Source organism: Toxotes jaculatrix, chromosome 4 (genome assembly GCF_017976425.1).
Source record: "Toxotes jaculatrix isolate fToxJac2 chromosome 4, fToxJac2.pri, whole genome shotgun sequence".
Classification (NCBI taxonomy): domain Eukaryota; kingdom Metazoa; phylum Chordata; class Actinopteri; family Toxotidae; genus Toxotes; species Toxotes jaculatrix.
Window position 1 is genome coordinate 3,866,331 of NC_054397.1, and position 13,546 is coordinate 3,879,876.

The window sequence follows — 13,546 nt, forward strand, 5'->3', positions numbered from 1 at the left end:
AGATGAGGATAAAGACAAGAGGGAAAAGAGAGAAAAAGAAAACCAGAGAGGGAATGGAACAGAAAGAAAACACAATACAGTTACGTAATGTGTACTCATTATGTTGCCATTTCATCCACCATTTTACTCAAGGTCCTCACTCTGGCTGTGTAATGCTGTAGCTTCCTGGATAAAAAAAAAATGGACTTGGTACCTGTCCAGGTGAAAAGCTGCAATTTCTGCATTGTGTCTCTCAAAGTCTGAGAAGTAGTAGAGGTTGTAGTTGGTTTCTTCATCTCTCTCCTGCCTTGCCAGGGAAAGGAAAAGTCAAACTACGGTACTTAATCCATGCATTTTCTTTCACCATACTGCAAATTTGTGACAATGCTTTTCACAGACATTTCAGTTCATAAATTATTAGATACTTTCCTTCCTAATATTAACAGTTCATTACTTAGTTGTCTCAAGGCATAAAAATCCCTCTCTTTGCTTCACCTTCAGTTTCCCATCACAATTTATTGGATTAATTTCAATAGGATTTAAAGGGCTCAGTGCTCCTTTCATTTCATATACGCTCTCTGTAATATGATCAGTGTGTTGGATTTGCCCTTTGCGACTCACTTCATTGGCTTGAACATGGCTTGTCCATAGTTGGGAAATGACATCACCAGCTTCAGTTGCGTCCCCCCAGACTTCTGCACTGAAAAACAGTACTGAGAACGTTACCATAGCAACAAAACACACAGTGCACAGACGCACACATAGAGAACACACCACGCTGTGACTGAACGCATTGGCCATTAATGGGGAACACGCATGCACACGCACACACACATAAAATATAAAGAGAAAATGTGTGCATCATCACCAAAGACACAGCTCAGTCAGTCTACGCAGCTTTTGCTATATTTGGCGAAACACTGTGTTACTTGCCATTCATTCATGTGAATGTTACCCAGCCTCACAATTTCACATGATACAGTATATTATCAGAAACAGCAGGTACAGTAAGTAACAAGGATTTATCCTTAATGTCAGTTTCTGCATATTACATCAATTTATATCCTCTTTTTTTGCCACAGATTTCAATATATTTTCATTGTTTTTGTTTTTTTTACCTGTAAATGTTTTTCTTTTTTTTTATACTTCCCTCTATATCTTTTCAAATCATTAGTAAAACCATATTAATACAGAATAAGCCTGAGCTTTTAGGGAAGGTAACTCTTTCAAGTCAGAACAAATCTTAAGTGATTCTGAATTGAACATGGTAAAATCATGGTAAAATTTCAGATTTTCTGCTGGTTCTCTGCTGGTTTGTTAGTTTGTTTGTCAGCAGAATTAGACAAAAAGTACTGATCAGCACCAAACTTGGTGGAGGGATGGGTCATGGGCCAGGGGAGAACCCCTTAAATTTAAGTGTGGATATAGTTAAACAGGTTGAACCAGGACTGGGCATTTATCAACAGTTTCGTTCGTATTTGGCCTTGGTGGAGATCTGGTCTAATTTTTTTTTTCATTTCACTGAAATAAAAAGCTAGATATCACTGTATGACTGACATTAATGAGTAAGTTTACTGGCTTGAAGACACTCTTCTACTTATGATAGTCTTACACTGTTTTTACTTTTTACCAGCATCTAGTTATTTGGTGTCTTATGAGGCCGCAGTTATTCTGCCAAACCAGAATGTCTTCCCATGTCCAAATGTGTTCACAGCAACATTACTATCACAAGTCCTGTCCTCACAGGTTAAACTAAACAGGCCACACTCAGAGTACACCGTGAAACTGTAAAAACTGTAAAAACATGCATGATCGATGGATACTGAGATGTTTACTACGTGCCCAGTGGCTCATGTATTCCCGTCCATCCTCTGCTGAGCCTCCGAGGCCCCTCAAAGCTTCACAGTAGCTTTCATGTCAGGAGAATTTCAAAGCGCATCTACATTTTAAAGTCTAACCTTAAACCTGAGGTGTCACATGATCACAACATCTCACCCCTTTATTCTGCCTTCACCCTCCCTGAAGACCATCTGCAGACTTGGGTCTGTAGTTTTGGTTCTGTTAGATCTGCTTCTTTTCAAGTCGCACAATTATTCTCTCCAATACTCTGTTTCATTTAAAAGGTTCACTGAGTCCCCCTCTCTACTGACTCAGATGCTCCTATCATCCACTCAAAAAACATCTCGCCTTTGTTCATCACACTTCAGCTGTCATGCATGATCACTGTGTTGCTGCTCTGCTCTGACCATACTGTGGTGAAGTAAAACTGTTACACAAATACAAAAATTAAGCATTACACAAACACCAGAGATGAAGACACAACCCAGAAGCTGTGTGTCAGACCTGCACTGACGATGGGGTGCGTGGCAAGCTGCTGGGTCAGAGTCTCCATGTTGGGGTCCCGATGGGGGTAGAGCTGCCAGCGGGAGATGCCCAGGTGGAAGCGCAGCCAGGGAGGATGACTGTTACTGCTGCTGTTCCACTGGACGTCCTCGTAGTCTTCCTGGCTTGCACTCACCCTGGAAAGAGAAGGAGGGGAGAGAGTGATGGGGCTGAATCTGTTTGGGTTTTGGACTGTTGTTCAGAAAAAGACGAAGATGTCATCTCAGGCTCATGACAACTGTGATGGCAATTATTGGCAATTTTATGACATTTTATAGACTAAATAGTAATTAATTACCTGAATTACCTTTCCACCGGAAAGACACCCTGACAATACAAAGCATCCCTGGGAGACCTGTCACATTTCTTAAGGTGTCTGTAAAGTCTGTCTATCCTGTTGTCCTCGTTTTGTTTAGACTTCTGAAGACGTACTGTACGTGTAACAATACACAGTAGCTCTGCACACCTCTGCAGAGACACCACAGAAACCTATCAAAGCAGCACTGTAAGAAGTCTAAACCAGCCTTGACAAAAGCAGATCATATCTGATCCCTGCAGTCTGACTCAGTACATGTACTGCACATGTATATGTACTTCAGAGGAATATACAAAAGAAACCAAGAGTGAAATTACCAGCATTCCACATACAGTTTTAGCTCATTGCTTTTACTTGCTGTAGCTTTGTGTTTGTCTTTTTTCTTAATATATTGTATGTTTCTGTACATGTCCTGGGTAGTGATGAGCTGTACACTGCAGGGAAAAATTGTGTTATTGAAGATGCTGAAATAAGTTAAATAAAGCAAATTCAAATATGTTTGGTTAAGGAAAGTGATTTTGCTGTGATTGAGCTTTCGATAGTGAGAACAATGAGAGATTATGTCAAATCAGAAATCTTACACACACACACATGCAGTCTTTTTGCACATTAACTGTATAATACTGACCACATCTGAGAGCTCTTCTCACTGGCCTTGACCTTCGGCTTCACCCTCAGCAGCCAGTCCTCTTCAGGGATTGGAGGGATGGGTATGTTGTAAAGAGGATGGTCAAACAGTGCCTCCAGTTTTGACAACTCAGACTCTAAAGGATCAGCTCTGTTGGCATCATAACTGCCCACTCTGGCTGCCGTGTTGATTGAAGCAGGAGCCCGTTGCACCTGACCTTTCACATCCTTATTGGCATCTCTGGTGGAAGAATCTCTTTGTGCAGCATCAGTTGGTGGCTCAGCTAGAACGCTGATCCCCACAGAGGTGTTGTTGGTGCGTGCCAGGTCTCTCAGGATGTATGTCTTGGGTGGCAGTGGGGGGTCACAGGGCTGGTGGTAAGTGGAAAGAGAGACAAGTGCCAGAAGGAGGTGGAGAAAAACGGAGCTGAAGGCCAAGGACAGACAGATTGTCCTGGAGCGGCGGCGCATACGCCACATCATCCTGCTGAGAGGAGAGTGTGAGAGAGGGTCAGGAGAGGTGAACGCATGGAGGGAAGAAGAGAGGAAGAAAAATATGGTGTAAAAGATTAAAAAAAACTCTAGGAGAATATGAGAGAAAGCCATATGGTGTATAGTGATAAAACAAATTCAAGTACTGGCATCAAGCAAACTGTAGCTGACAAATATGAAGAACATGGCATTGACAAAGGCATTAATTTTAACACTTTTATTTAAAAGTCTATGTCAGTCTACTCCTACCTGTTCCCATTCTCAAATGACCTATGCAATCAATTTACTGAAGTCACTGTGCAAGTCATATCCATAAGGCTAATCACACAAACAGAGAAAATGCAAGAAAAAGGCAACTTACAGCTTCATTCCTTGTAAAATGCTTTCTGTCACCTCTCAGCTGCTGTTGGTTCCCAGTGGAATGAGATGGGACTCCGTCCAGTATCCAGTCAGCTTTTACCCAGTTGTTTGAACTTTTCTAGTCCTCTGTCACCGGGCTCATGTTGGGAGAGGTGCCAGGTTAAAGTGATCTAGACATGGATCAATGTGTTTTCTCATGTCTTTTAAAGTCGGCCTCTTCCTGCCAGCTTGTCGTGTCTGTCCATCTGCATCCATCCGTTAGACTTTGCAAAATTGTAAAAATTGTAATTTTGGTAAAATCAGAAAGTGAAATTTATTCTAGAGTTGCAGTCACTAGAAGCTATTCCAGAGAAGAAGAAAAGAAAACTTATCAATCACAATCTGCCTGGTCATCTCAATGAGAGCCTGGGCTGTTTTAAACTGTACAGGCAGGGGCAACTTTAGTCCACACGTCCACCAACATTCTTATTGTTCTCTCTTTACTAACATTCAGATTGCAGTTTGTATGAGGTACTGTACAACATCAGTGAAAAAAAAAAAACCTGCAACAGCTGTTGGAAACACAATCCCAACCACAGGACATGACACATTTTTTACATTGAACGTAGAGGCCCAAATTACAACCGATAAATTATCTGCAGTCTCTTAGAGGTTTTGATGAAGGAGGCTTCGTAACCAGGCAGTGGGCGAGACAGATGTTTCATATTCTGAGTGTGTGTTTGCACTGAGACTTTGATTGAGGCACCTCAGACCTCCTGGAGAGTCCCTCAGGATACACCGTTTCTGTGAAGTACGGCTCTTTAAAGTCTTTGTGAGTGTGTCTGTGTATCTACATGCTGCATGCATGTGATCAGTAATCGCACAGGTCAATCCACGGCAAAGGTCTGAGAGAGTTTATTAAAATGCATGTGTTATACCCATGTGACAGTTTGTATGGTGTGTATTGACTGTGCATGGAAAAGAATCACCTGCCTTTTAAAAAAAAATGAAGACTCATCTCTGTCAGCTGAATAGAGAGGACTGAACAGATTTAATGCAAGATATTTCCTGCTTTCATGCAGGTGGTCACAGTCATTTATCATTTATCAGCACTCATAAAACATGGATGTTTTGGATAACGGCATGAGCTACAGAGGGGCTGAAAGGTGTTGGAGGCAGAGGTAATTAGATTATATTTTTGCATGAGTGTGCTGTGTTTATTATCTGTAAGGATTAGTCTCACTTGATGACTATTAGTCCACAGAGTTCTGTGACTAGAGAGAATAAACACTTTAGCTGGCAGGGTGTCTCACTGGGTCTTTTTAGCAGGTTTTGACAGACATGGATGACTGGATGGTCTCTTTCCAGCAGAGATGTTATGTTTCAAGGCTGACCAGGAATCAAAACCAGAACCTAACAAGGAGAAAATGGTTGAAAATAAAGTGACGATGGCGGGATCCCATTTTAAACAGAACATCAGACAGTTCTTCATTTCCTGCTTCCAACCACCACTCAGTTTATTAACCACCAGTTTATTAAGAATAAACCATGCTTTGATTTGTATCATGCTGATCACGGAGCTGTGACTTGTTAAAGTTAAAATTACTATGTGGCCTCCTGTTTATTTAACCGTGTTCAGCCTTGCAGCTTGTGAAACTGGTTTATATTTTATATGGTTTTCAAGGTTGTTAGCATCATATGGAATTTTTAAAAAATGAACATCATATTTAACTTCCTGAGGTGCTGTTAAAATGTAATTAGTATTTTCTTCACTATTTCTTTAGCTGACAAATTTTACAGGTGAGGCAAAAAAAAAAAGTTCTCAAGGATATCCAGAGCCTTAAGGTAGGTGATGAGAGGAATCACTCAGACAACAAATGCAAACAGCATGACAACTATCGTCTCCATGTCTTTCCTCTAAACTGTTTGACTTCTTACTTCAGAACACCTACAAGCCTTCTGGATCTTTTACTTTTTGTTAAGCGTCTCACTTTTTGTCTAATTCACTCTTTCTGTCTCTGCTCCTCACTGATGTATTATAAACAAGCTGTCTCAGGCTTGATCCGCGTTTCCACACACAAAGCTCATCCTTTATCGTCTCTGCTTCTTTCCTCTCGCTTCGTTTCACCGCCCTTCTCCATTTCCCCAAAACTTATGGTACCCTTTCAGTTCAGTCTGGAGTCGAGTTAATGAAACAGACAGTCACAGTTACTGATGGTCAAAATGGGAGCTGCCTCACACGAATGCTTGCTGAAAGACACACACACATACACACTCATATTAATATTAGATTGTGTTTCTCATTTCTCAATAAAATAAAAAGCCCAGTAGCGATGTTCAGATGAAAAATTTATCCGTCCCTCTCTCTGCTGTCCTCTGTCGCCCTCTGATTCTAACTGGTAGCCGCCCAATACACCCTTCTCTCTCTCTCTCTCTCTTTCTCTCTCTCTCTACTCCTCTTTAACTCTCAGTATCCTTAAGCAAATTTTTCTGTCTCTCAAAAATCCACTTTCTCTCTGTCACCAAGTCTCCTTTTTTTCTATACCAGCAATTAAAATCTGTGAGTTGTAAGTCACTACTTTTTCAGCTTCCTGTAGATTCTCTCTCTCTCTTTTACCTCCTGTTTCTGTCCCTGACACACAGCCACATGTATACACACACATACTCAGGGCTGCCTCTAACCTTCCACCCGCCAATGCAGGTGGTAAGGAGGTTGCTAAGATACAGCATTGTGCTTCTCCAACAGAAGGATACTTGGGATGAGGACAGAGTGCGAGAGCACAAAACTGTATTTAAACTACAACATCAACAGTTAAAGTACCAGCATGTGTGAATAAAAGCCATTTTTGTTGTAATGTTGTAGCTCAGCACATGATCGACAGCTGGAGAAGAATTTTTACAAGAAAATCTATTTGCCAAAACTTCCAATTCTTCATCACCACACGAAACAAAAATGTTCGGTGGCTTCTATTCTTTATGTTCTATGTCTTACAGTGACCATCTTAATGCAAGTCACCTACACCTGCTATAAATGACTTCACGTGATAGTTTTCGAGTTTTACAACTTGGTAAGAATTGTTTGATTGACAGGTGGTCTCTAGGTGGTGTACTGCTGCAACACCACAGCAGTAACCTCTAACACCAGCTGTAAAAACCACTGACATTCACATCCCCTGTGCGGTATTATGGAGATGTGTGCATGACATTTAACATTTGCCTCATGTGGCAATGTGTCCTTAAGTTCACTGGAGCCTCTTACAGGTGTCACATCTGCCTCAGCAGCCTCCCCTGACACTCCCCCCCCAACACCTCATTATGTGTCTCCCTAACCTGTTGTCACTACCCCGGTAGCTCTCTCCCTGTGTCTGTGATTGTCTGAGTGGAAGTAGGCGTGCTGTAGTCAGAGCCGTGCCGCACCATCTGCACCTCATCACCGTGATCAAGCTTTCTACAAATACCCAGCTCTGCCACTACCACCCTGCCAGAGCTTAGCCTCCGCCTCATTCTGTTCTTGCTGTCTCTAGCCCCGGACACCCCCTTGTGTTTCCTTCTCCCTGCTCTGCGGCTCAAGCTTCCACTGTGTAAACAGCCATTTCCAAAGCCTGCTCTGCTGGTCTCCACCCTCATCCACAGCTCCATCATCTCCATTACCATCTTCAATAAATTATCCTTTAGCCAACTACTTGCCTACCCCTCGTCCATGCCAGCACCTGGGTTCAGAAGTTCAGGAGCCCCAGTTAACACCAGGATAAGCAGCCTTCCTCCTGCACACTGGGGAGAGCGTTCTAATGTTGTGAGTGAGCAAACTAGCAGAGTCTTTAGTGTGACTCTGTGGCTCTTTGGATGAATTTTTAACAACACTGAGAAGACACAGTGCGAGGGAGGAGATATATAAAGAGTGTCTGAGGTGAATAATGAATGAGAAGCATCACAGGGTGGAACCATGTTTACTGACAGAAGACCCACCAGATTAATCAGAGGCTTGTTACAATATGTGCAGAATGTGCAGGCTCCTTCACATGAAACAGGCCAACCTGGTGAATCTGGGTGAAAGTTACCAGTGTATTACACGGGTAGGTATCCAAGTAAATCTGGGTGTATCCATGTCAAATCCATTTCAGTCATTTCAGTGTGCAGTTGAGAGGGACTTTCTTGCCTTTTCTTTCTTTCTTGGGTTGTTACTTGTTAAGATAATCGCTCAGAATCTATGCTGGCAAATTAATTTGGTTGTTCTTCAGAGAAAGGCATTCTGGACCAGCTGAAATAAAGACACTAAAAAGCTAAATGTCTCCTGAATGAGTTCTGGATTGATTCTCACTGGCAAAGACATGCAATCATGACCTTTTTTTTTTTTTGCAGGACCATGTCAGGGAATTAAAACCATTGTGGGTATTATTCTAAAGATTTTGAAATAGTACATTTGCCCTGAAATGTTTATGTTGGGCGAGTCTGTGACTCGACTATTTCCTGCACAAATTAGTCACGTTGGTGACAAACGTGAACAGAAGGGAAGCAGTGAGAGTGAGGCTTAAAAACAGCAGTCTTGTTTGTGAGGCCAGAGAGCAGGCTGACCTGATTTGGGGTCATGGTGTTTGGGTACTCAAATATTCTCGTTTAAGTTGCCAGATTTTGCTAATCTGTCAATAATGGTCGGCCTCCTTCTGTCCCTCCACTGCTGGGTCAAAATGCTCTCTGCACCATCATGGTGCAAAAGGGCTGCTTTAATTACATAACATTATACCTCTTTATCTTAAGCAGACAAATGTCATCTGTCTATATAAAGGAGTGCAATGAGTAGCTGTCACGAAGACGGATTTTAACTGATATACTGATGCATTTAAAATGGATTACATGAACTGGAGCAGCCGTCACAGAAACCACAGAACAAGCTGAGTGTGACTGTGTCTCTTGGTGTCAATAAGGAACTCTACAAAGACATTTAAGAAAAACTGGCATTTTGAGCAACTTATTCCCAAAATATTTAAAATGCCTTTAGCGGGAAACAACATTTAAATTGTAGAGTAGTATCTTTTCAGCACAACTTCTACCAGTTTCTCAGATAGTCTTCATTATCCATTCTGACAAGTCCCAAACACTCCATTTACCTTCCCTTTCCTCATGAACATAAACCCGTGTCAGGTATTTTTGGAAACATCTTTGTTAGTCTCCACTTCTGTGTCTTTATTTATAAAAAGCCTAGTAAAAGCAGTTGCTGCCATGTTTTTCTTCTGTGTAAAGCTGTATATTTTTAGTCTTTTCGGCCATTTCATAAGCAGATATTAAAATGCAAAACCTCTTGATACTTGGGACAAATGTGTCAGTTGACTCTTGGCAATGCAGGTACAGTCACTAATGGCTCAATAACAGGATTAACTGTTTAAAAAAAAAAAAAAAAAAAAAAAGATTAATCATGCCCCGTCTACCCATTCCAATTTGCTCTCAACTTATACTCCTTTCTACCTCAGTAGCTCTGATTTTCTCCCAAGGCTCATAAAAATTGCATTTGCTTTTGATAAATTTGACCTAGATTGCTTTGTAATGAATATAACTGTAAACCCTCAGCCACCAACAAACGCTATGAAGAACACAGGTGACAGTCTACATTCCTATTTCATCACATTTCAGAGTTTATTGTACAATCAGGTCATTTCACACATAATGGTCCATTGCTCTGGATCATTAACACTGGCATCACCATGAAAACAATCACATTGCTAATATCACTCTGCAGGGTGATATCATTAGGGATTATTACAAACACCTTTACAGGGAGAAAAAGTGGATCGGGATTAGTGTTGTCTGCCTCAGGAGACTCTGAGCCTTTAGTTGTAAGAAGATGACACTGGTCTTTAAAAAGAAGTTTTTCAAGTCGCATCAAAATATGTACACATAAAAAATATTACAAATTTTATTAAAAGACTAGTGCGGCTTGAGAGAGAAAGACACGTGTGAAACGTTGCAGACAGCGTGGACGGTTAATGGTTGCACAAACTGCCGAGGGAGGTCACAACGAAATGCTATTTCAAAAAAACAGTGTGTGTCCAGCACACACAAACATATGAACTCACTCACACACACGCTCCCTGAAGAGGAATGAGGATAAAGGACTTTGGAGACCCTGGCTGGCTGTATTGTTTGTAAAAGTTGAACATACTTGCACATGCACACTCACAAATGTTTAGGACCATGGACACAGCTTCAGAGAAAAAGAAAGAAAAGTGACAGACAAGGGAGGAAGCTATTTTTAAGCCAAAGTGACCGCTGCTCTCGAAAATTCCCTTTCAAGTATTTTCCCTGCCAACTACATTTTTAACTGGACGAGATCTCCAAAATGATGGTTTATTATGAGCCACAGTGGCTGGTAGTGTGGACAATCTGACCTGCCGCAACACAAATGTAACCAGCGTCTGGCTGGTAGCTGGTGTTCATTCCCAGCCCAGTGACCATGTCGGGGGGGAGGATGGACAGCAAGGAGGTGCTATGAGCACTTCCACACACACACGGCAAGGCTCCCTCCAAAGAACATGTAGAGCAGGTTCTTCACCTCGTGTGTGACCTCAAAGCCGAAGCCTTCACCGATCACTACGTGCCATGAGCTGCCGAATTTCTTGTCCATGGACTCCTTTATCATCTTCGCTGCGCTCTGAGAGAAGACAGCCAGGATTAAAAAAGATTAAGAGAAATTGTTATAGTGATTATTAAGAATTAAGAATATTAAGAAAACAATACTACTGTAAAGTATAATTTAATTCTCTTACAGAAGCCATTATAATAGCAGCAAAACATTAATTTCTGAACAAGCTACCACATAAACATAGAAAACTGACAGCACAATCTACACTTACCTCATTGTTGGTGGCAAACTTTTCACAGGCTGTAACACACAGCTCCATGGTCTCAACCCTCATTTCCTCTGGCATGTCTGTGTGCTGAGAAAAAAAATAGTAAGAGTCAGCCATTGTCTGTCTGTTCTATTAAATACAAATATTATGCGAGCTATGGACGAACAAGCATTAAACGACGTCTCTGATTTTAGATATTTAAAATTATTTACAAATTTTAGACAAAACAGAGTAATTGCAAAACAGTCTCCTGTATGATTCAAACATAACTGTAAAATGTAATACACATAAGCTGCACTGCGTCACTTAATGTCTGTTGCATCATACAGATACTGTGCAGGCCTTGGGATGCACAAACGAAAAGCTGAACTTCTCTCTCCAGCTATCTTTTATATTCATCTGTCACACAACTATTTATCCTTCATGTTTCTTATGAATAACAAAGTGCAACACCACAAAAGCCTTCCAGAAGACTCCATCTGAAAATGTGGGTCATCTCCATATTCAAACAATACAGTGTCTGCCCCCTCTCAAGGATGACCAGCTTCTCGCTCCACTTTTTTTTACAGTGGCTGTTTCAAACAGGTATAAACTCGTATCACCTCATTCAAACAAAATGCCAGAGCTTGTCTGCTGTGACTGACCAACACAAACAATAGCGCTAAGAGTGACAAATGTGTTTGCAATCAGACTCATTCTGAAGTCACAAAAAACAATGCACCACTGCTGCACAGACAACCACCTATGGTTAGCTAATCTTTGATTACACAATAACTAATGTTTCTGCCTTTTGACCCATAGATTTCTTTGCACCCCTCTCTCCTTACATGTTTTGTGTTATCTGTTGATCGTATAGTCTGCACATACTTGAATACTAGGCTTATGATAACTGTTACATATCTGAGTGTGTAAAGTACACATTCTCTCAAAGATCTGTCATGATTGCTTTTGCCGTTTGAGTCACTGGGAAGTTTTCGTACACCTACAAAAAGTCTAATGGTTAAATAAAACTGATGAAGATTTTAGCAGGCACATTTCATGTTTTTAGTGAGACATAGCTGATTCAATCAAAATGCACACACTGTTCATTTGTAGAACCAAACCTCAGCAGCCTAAAATTTGCGGCCTACACATCAAATTTATACAGTGAAAGTAACGTTGACGTTGTCTTTGCAAAGATCGATGCTGCCGGCCGCAGTTAAGATGTTTTTGTCCTGTACGCATAGGCACTACTACACTACTGTCCTACCCTGATCAGAGGGAAGCTGTGCAGTCTCTTGTAGTCAGCCTCTTCTTTCTTTCCATCGCCAGTCCCAGCCATTCCGACTCCTGCGAAAGGACATTTTCCGCATGTTAACAAGAAAAACCTCAATGAATCATTCTGGTTAGAAGTTCTGCCAAATATAGTTTTTCATGAGTAGTGTCCAGCATCGCAGACAGTAACCAAATCTGTAGCTAACATCGCTGTCACAAGACCCGGCTAGGAACGAGGTTAGCTAACCTCGCTTAGCCATTGCTAGCTAGCGACAACAAGTACCTCATCGTAGTTTACTTCAGATTAGACAATTTCTCCTTTGCACTATACACAGATGTAACACATTACGACTGGTCGGTGAACTTTACCGGGCATTATGGCGTTTATAAAGCTAACTAGCTTAATGTGTTTTACTAGCTAGCTAGTTAGCCTAGCTCGTTCTATAGCAAACAGCTGATGCTACCGGTTGATGTTTTCTACCCCGAACTCGACTTATTTAAACCCGCCGTCGTATGACTACGAGTTACAGTGTGTTGTCAATAGTTAATAAATACAAAATGACACAGAGGCGGGGTACTTACGAGGCGTTTGTCCAGCGAAAACTTCTCCTCTGCGACTCTCAGTTCGGTTGTTAAGGAGACATTTTAAACAACACACGTCGGTGGAAAGAAGTCCCGCCCACCACAGCCTGACTTCGTTCCTATTGGCTCTGAGGCTGTCAATCAACTGAATTGGTCGATTCGAATAGTCGCGAACCGCCCCTTTTCACGGAAATCGTTTGTTTGTATTTTTTCTTTTTTGTTAGTTTTTTTGTTTATCAATACAAATAATTTACAGCGTGTACAGTACTAAATGTTCAGTTTTAGACAGATAGTACAACACAAGGCACACAAACAAACAAACAAACAAACAAACTGCTGAAAACCAGGTAACAATGTATTAAGGCTCAAAGTTACAAAACAATCGTCAGTATTAAGAAAGCTAAAATAAGCCGTGATGGCCATATCAACCATGCAACAGAAAACAGAAATATCATCACATCCACCCAGTCTCACTACACGCAACATATAAATCCAAGATCCAGGTTAATGGTTTCACACGCTCTCCCACATCATTACCACAGTCTTTGTTAGTTTTCTTTGCGGCCACTTAGATGAAATGCATCCACAGTTTAGCTGAAAACTTAGTTTATTGTTACATTTTGACACTACACTTTATTCACAATGAGACACATAAATTTGCATTATATCGATCTATCACTATCATTGCAAATAAGGTGCATTAATTTTTCTGAAGCTTTGATTTACCTGTCTA

General features: G+C 41.1%; 2 protein-coding genes across 2 annotated transcripts in view; both read right to left on the reverse strand.

Annotated features, from left to right (window-relative positions):
• LOC121181367 (extracellular serine/threonine protein kinase FAM20C-like) overlaps positions 1 to 3,787 on the reverse strand; it is a 30,025-nt gene extending 26,238 nt beyond the window's left edge. The window contains exons 1-4 of the mRNA XM_041037299.1: positions 3,306 to 3,787; positions 2,323 to 2,498; positions 601 to 679; positions 194 to 286 (exon numbers count right to left, since the gene is read on the reverse strand). Coding sequence (XP_040893233.1) covers positions 194 to 286; positions 601 to 679; positions 2,323 to 2,498; positions 3,306 to 3,787 — 830 coding nt within the window. The remainder of the gene's footprint in view (positions 1 to 193; positions 287 to 600; positions 680 to 2,322; positions 2,499 to 3,305) is intronic.
• A 5,766-nt stretch (positions 3,788 to 9,553) lies between these two features.
• Positions 9,554 to 12,925, reverse strand: LOC121180669 (dynein light chain 4, axonemal). The gene is made up of 4 exons (XM_041036266.1): positions 12,814 to 12,925; positions 12,227 to 12,306; positions 10,981 to 11,064; positions 9,554 to 10,778 (listed from the first exon to the last, which is right to left on the reverse strand). The coding sequence occupies exons 2-4, from the start codon at positions 12,296 to 12,298 to the stop codon at positions 10,614 to 10,616; spliced, it is 321 nt and encodes a 106-aa protein (XP_040892200.1). The 5' UTR covers positions 12,299 to 12,306; positions 12,814 to 12,925; the 3' UTR covers positions 9,554 to 10,613.
• Positions 12,926 to 13,546: the final 621 nt, after the last annotated feature.